This window comes from Gallus gallus, chromosome 14, assembly GCF_016699485.2.
Source record: "Gallus gallus isolate bGalGal1 chromosome 14, bGalGal1.mat.broiler.GRCg7b, whole genome shotgun sequence".
Taxonomy (NCBI): domain Eukaryota; kingdom Metazoa; phylum Chordata; class Aves; order Galliformes; family Phasianidae; genus Gallus; species Gallus gallus.
The window spans coordinates 5083041-5088785 of NC_052545.1; the positions used below are offsets into that span (position 1 = coordinate 5083041).

General features: G+C 55.6%; 1 protein-coding gene across 2 annotated transcripts; it reads left to right on the top strand.

The window, feature by feature from the left end:
- Nucleotides 1–71: 71 nt before the first annotated feature.
- MIEF2 (mitochondrial elongation factor 2) lies at nt 72–4581 on the top strand. Of its 2 annotated transcripts, none has more exons than XM_046901046.1 (4): nt 72–485; nt 632–784; nt 1287–1464; nt 2242–4581. In XM_046901046.1, the coding sequence occupies exons 1-4, from the start codon at nt 300–302 to the stop codon at nt 3294–3296; spliced, it is 1572 nt and encodes a 523-aa protein (XP_046757002.1). In that variant the 5' UTR covers nt 72–299; the 3' UTR covers nt 3297–4581. The 2 variants fall into 2 exon arrangements, with proteins under 2 accessions (XP_046757002.1, XP_015149905.2); XM_015294419.4 differs by having other exon boundaries at nt 72–128.
- Nucleotides 4582–5745: the final 1164 nt, after the last annotated feature.

Sequence of the window (5745 nt, forward strand, 5' to 3'; positions counted from 1 at the left end):
CCGCCCTGCGCTGACGCTGATTGGAGGCGGTGCCGAGGAGCGCTGCGTTGTGATTGGCTGCGCCGCGAGTTGCGGGCGCGCCGGCGCGCTAGCACGCGCTGCTCGTCCGCCCCGCTGGGAGCGGCGGGGTAAGTGGAGGGGGGTGGGGGGCTGTGGGGGCGTCCCGGTGTGGGGGGTGAGGGGAGGTCGGCACAGTCGGGGTGAGGAGGAGGAGGAGGTAACCCTCGATAGTACCCGTCCCTCAGCGGTGTTCGCTGTCTACCTTTGTCTGCCCTTGGCAGCTCGGTGAAGGGGGCTGTATGTATGCCGGCCTCTATCCGGAGTACCGGTGCGGCCCCCTCGTCCCGTCCCCATCTGCCGGCGCTGAGTATTGGCGGGGACTGCGTAACGGCGGGGCGAGGAGGCCGGAACCTTATCGGGGTGACCCTTGGTCCGGCCCGGCGCCACCACCGCAGCCGGTAGCAGCGGGAGCCCTGGGCCTGAAGGTCGGCTGGGGGGTCCGGCTGCCCCACGAGCTCGCGTCCTGTCGGCCCCTCCGCCTTCACCCCGTCGCCGTTACACGCCGAGTGTCTTTGGGGGGCCGGCTCCCCGCCGTCGGATTACAGCGCACCGTTCCTCTTCCCTCCCGCAGGTGACCATGGCTGAGTTCACGCAGCAGTCGGGCAAGCGGCGGGACGACGGCGGGCTGGGCAGCGTCCTCGACCTGCTGCTGGCCAACGCCAGGCTGGTGCTGGGCGTCAGCGGCGCGGCCGTGCTCGCCATCGCCACGCTGGCCGTCAAACGGGTGAGGCTGGGGGGGGTCCCCACGCGCTGCACGGGGCACTGTGCCACATCGCGTTTCAGAGAGGTGCCTCGTTGTTTTCATTTTAAAATCTTCAGGAAGCTTGCACGCATCTTTGAGTCTCCCAAACCGTTGCTTTTCACCAGTAGAAGAGCTGTGTGTGACTGTTACCCCACGCGTGTGCTGTCCCCTGCTTTGGGGTTGGAAGTGCTACCAAGAGAACAACTTGTCTGTGCTGGTTTTCCCTGTAGATCCTCGGTCTCTTTGCTCTTCCAGCAATATCAGCCTTCTGCAAAGGGGGGTGCTGATCTCGGGACTTCCCTCCTACCTTCCCCCCCCTCCCCCCGCCACCTGTAGCATCTCTATGTGAGCGAGGCCATTTGGGGCCTGCAGCCCCCCACTCTCAGCACAGTCAGGATGGGGGAGCCCCCACTGCACGTCCTCTGGGTGAGATGTGGGTTTTGTGGACCACATGCACACCCCCTCCATCTTTCTCTCCCGCCAGCTGATAGATCGAGCCACGAGCCCTCGAGAGGAAGATGATCCCAAAGCTGAGCAGAAGAGCCTCGAGGAGAGCTGGCAGGACTTGGCCCTGATCAAAGCAACACAAAAACCTCCCAAGAAGCAGAGAAGGGAAGACCTCAGTGAACCCCTGCTCTCCCCGGCTCCACCACCGGCACCAGGTGATGCTTATGGCAAGTGTGTGTGGGTGAAAATCACCTTGGCTGGCTGTGCCTGGGAGCTGGGCTTTATTTTTAGCTCCATGACCGGAAAGCTGACCCGATTGTGTCTTCCCTCTTGGGAGGCTCCCAGGCTGCGGCCCCTTTTTTGGCAGTGCCTCAGTAACAGCGCCTCTGATAACTCCTGGGTGTCTCAGCCAGCTGGTTGTGGTAGAGGCTGCCTTGCCTTTGTTTCCTGTTGAACAGCGCTTGGTTTTTGGGTCAGCTCTGTCTAGGGAGGAAGATGTGCCTGTGAACTGCTGCTGACAAAGGCTGGCTTGTCCAGCTGGCTGCAAAGGCGGTGTCTTCTGAGTAGGAAAGCAGCCCAACCTGGTGCTGGGCAGGTCCTGAGGCACTGCACCTGGAGTGGGATTGATTCAGGACTCAGCAATCAGGCAGATGTCAGGGTATGGGTGAGCAGTGGGACTGAGACTTGTGAGGGACCCTGGTAGTTTGTGCTTTGTCTGGCTGCTGCTGCTTAGCTGGGCTTAGCCACCTCTAGCTGGGGTGTAACACCGGGTGCTGTTGGGTTTTGGGTTTGGATTGAGCCCTGTGTTGGCTGAAAAGTGCTGTTAATGTTATTCTGCGCCTCTCCTGGCAACATCGGCCTCGTGGCCAAAGGCTGAGTTGGGACTTCAGCACATACTTTCTTTATGGCTGTAGCATGAGAAGATGTGTTGTCTGATCTGCCCAAAGGCATGACTTCTTCCTTGCCTTTGCCCCCCCATCCCCTTCTTGCAGAACCCAGGGCTTGCCCAGTGCCCCCGGAGCCTCCTCAGGTTGAGTCCAGCCCTCCCAGCTGCCTCACGTTGCAGGAGAAGCTGCTCTCACACTACAGCATCCACCTCCCTATGTCTGAGGAGCAAGTGGCAGTCGCCCAGCAGCTGGCCCAGAGCATCTGTGCTGAGCTTCAGAGCTTCATGCGGAGCAAGTGTCCGGAGTTGCCCTTTGGCAGTCTCTTCCTCAGCGGCCCCCTGCTCGATGGCCTCGGGGCTCTTGCTGCTGACCACATCCACTTCATGCTGCCAGTAGTCCTCGATGCCACTCTCTGGAGCCTCATCCCAGGAGAGGACACCGTTGTGAGAAACCCCCGGTACTGGCTGATCAAAAGGACTGACTTGGAGTATTTCCCTCGTGGGCGCAGCCCCTGGGACAGGTTTCTCGTGGGGCAGTACCTCTCCTCCAATGTGCTCAACGAGACCCTCCACAAGATGTTGGTGGCCTCCATCAACTGGCCGGCCATAGGCAGCCTGCTGGGGACAGTCATCCGCCCGCTCGTGGCCTCCCGGGAGCTGAGGCTGGATGTTAAACACGATCAGGTTGAGCTGAGCATTGCCCTTTTCCCAGTGGTGGAAATGGAGGACAAAGTTCTTCTGGCTGCTCCTCCTGAAGGACTGGTGGAAAACCTCTGGCTTGAGAGCTTTGGCAGGGCAGAGGTCTTGAAGGTGAAGGAGCTGGATGCTGGTGACGCCGGCACTCGGCAGCACTGCCTCTGCATCCTGAATGGTGTCTGCAGGAGCCATCCCACCCTACGCAGGCTGAGCGGCAGCCCCTTGGCACACGTCATCCTTCACCTGAGTACCGCCGAGTCAGACTGGGCAGAGGAAAGCCTTGCCACCAGGTTCCAGCAAGTGCTTGAGGAGCTGGTGGGCTACCTGGAGAATGGGGTCCTGCCTTGCTACTTCAACCCCAAAGTCAACCTTTTCTGTGAGCTGGTGGAAGAGGAAATAGAGGAGATGGGCTTCCTGCTCTATAGGGCTGTGTCTGAGCCAGGACTCCTGCTGACAGAGAAGTGACTGGTGTAGCGGGAGCTCCTGAGCCTGGGGAGTTCCTCAGCTGTCCAGGTTGTGATGCTTCTAGTTGACTAGTTGGTAAGAGGCCAAGTTCTTGCACTTTATGAACAAAAGTATTTCCTTTCTGAATAAAACGTGCCTGAGAGAAATGGGTGATGGTGTAAGAAGCCGTTTGCCATGGGGCTCTGCCTTACCCATATTGAATGCAGCCCCTAAAGCAAAGTCCCATCTGCTGGGAACCAACGTGGAACAAGTTTGGCTGCTGGATTCCAGCAAACTGCTCCATCCCAGCCTGCCGTCCCAACCTCTAGGCTCCCCTTGTGCTCCAAGCAGAGACCTGAGCAATTCAGAGCTTCCCCTGCTCCTTGGGGCACATACATCCCTTGATGCTGCTGCAAACCTCATGGCTTGTGGCATCCTGGGTGCTGTGTGGGTCCTTCTGTGAGCACCAAGCTCAGTCATGCAGTGCCATAGGGTGAGGTGGGAACCTTGTTCCATGCCAGGGCTGCATTCGGGGATGTTGCCAACCTGAAATAAAGCCTGAGCAATGGCTGTGCAGCTCTCTGGGTACTACAAGGTAATGCCATAGCAGGGTTACTCTTTGGAAATCCTTTTAGGTACCAAATGGCAGCCCAAGCTCAGCCCTGCCTGGCTGTTCTGCCAGCATCAGCTCTGCCCGCAAGGAGGGGTCTCCATGGCCCATTCTCAGAGCTGCTGTGCTGCGGTATGGGCTGGCAGCTGCAGGAGCTGCAGCCTCCTGGTGGACACCAGTGCCTATCTAGCGGGCCACGGTGTCCCCTCCCAGCCTGTCAAGTGACCTTTTGATGTATGTATTGCTGCTGTCTTAGTGTCCTGTTGCCCTGAAGCCTTGTGGTGTGGGGCAGGAAAGGACAGGATTGATGCGCAGAGCAGAGTGCTTGCAAGAACGCAAGTGGTGGTTCGTGCTTCTTTTCATTAAGATCTATTTTGTTTGAGTATTTTTTGTTGTTTTTTTTCCCTTTTGAGTGGCTGCTGGTAGGTTTTGTTTCTGACTGTAATCCAAGCGTGAAGGAATACATTCTTGTATTTAATGGGAGGAGCTATGCTGTTTTTGCACACTGGTAGAGATGGTGAAATCCTGTGTGCTTTAGTGTAAGCATCTGTTGTGGTTTAGTTTTCTTTACAACTATCTTGTTTACAGGAGGAAAAAAAAATCACTATGCCTTTCCTCCTGGTCTAAAGACTACTTGGTTTGTTCCTTTGAGCAACTTCCCAAGTGTTAGCGACGAGAATAAATCCTTGCTGTGTACACTGGTTCTCTCTTCTCATATGTTTTGTTTCCTGTCCTGCAGTAAGGGCTGAAGCTGTGCTTCTGCTGTGGCAGCATTTTTGGGAACAGCGCAGCTGGGGTGTACCCTGCACAGAGCTTGGCAGCACTTGGACCCCATGGTACATGGCTTTTCTCTTCCTCTTCCAGACCACCACATAGAGCACCCAGTGCTCCCGCTGCCTGCAAAAGCATCCAGTGCTGTCTGGATGCTGAGCTCTTGCTGTTTAGCTAGCAGCCCTAACTGCTCAGCTGCCTGAACGCTAACCAGGGTTAAACCAGTAAAGCTGGTAATGGCAAATGCCATCAGCAATGCTAAACCTGTGTGCTATGCAGATGCTTTCTGCTGCTGTTGCCATTTGGAGGCTGCCCAGCTCTAGCCATGCTTTAGCCAGCTCACTGATTGCATTACGAAGCTTTCTCATCCTGTTATTTTAGACAGTAGATTTGTATTTTTAGGTTACAGCTGTTAACAGTGGGAGTGAGGGGTACAGAGAAATGCAACGTAGGTTCTCCTGACTGTACGTCATAGCTCTAGGCCTGATAGCAATGAACTTCTGTAAACTTGAGAGCTTTTTTTTCTGGTGCAAAGTTGAAAATGAATCTGTGCTGCTGTGGTCGCTCCCCTGCTTTGAGCTACCCGCTAGGCAGCGCTTCAGCCTCCTGTCCACTCCGGTTGCTTCATGTATCACCTTAGTACTGATCCATGGGAACTGCTTTCTGCTTAGAAGCAGTGTCCTGAGCAACGCTGGAGGCCCTGGGGGAGCAGCTGAGTATTGTCCTCTGCCAGAAGAGGACAAGGGAGTTTTGTGGAGCTACTTGCTTTGGTGTAGAGAAAGCCCAAACAGAAAGGGAGGAGTAAGGTTGGCTTTTTCTCAAGGAGCTCAGTCTAAACTATGTGCAGGAAACAAGAAACTCCCTTCAGGTTCAGCCAATTGTCTTTCCCTGGACAACACTACAACAAATGCAGCTGGTGAGATAGAACTGTTTTACCCACAGCTCAAAGAAAAGCTGCAGGGAGTTTCTGCCAAGAAAGCTTCTGTATTGTTCCAGTGACTGAATGGAAAGATTTGTGTGGATGCTTTTAGTAATAGCTCAACTCTTTTAAATAGCAAGAAATAATCAGACAGTTAAGATGTCACCGCA

What these genes read in the sequence shown, in the direction of transcription:
- MIEF2 (XM_046901046.1), top strand. Translation starts at nt 300, where the DNA reads ATGTATGCCGGCCTCTATCCGGAGTACCGGTGCGGCCCCCTCGTCCCG. An exon ending in CCACGCTGGCCGTCAAACGG is followed by an intron (nt 785 to 1,286) that starts GTGAGGCTGGGG and finishes CTCTCCCGCCAG; the next exon opens with CTGATAGATCGAGCCACGAG. An exon ending in GGCTCCACCACCGGCACCAG is followed by an intron (nt 1,465 to 2,241) that starts GTGATGCTTATG and finishes CCCTTCTTGCAG; the next exon opens with AACCCAGGGCTTGCCCAGTG.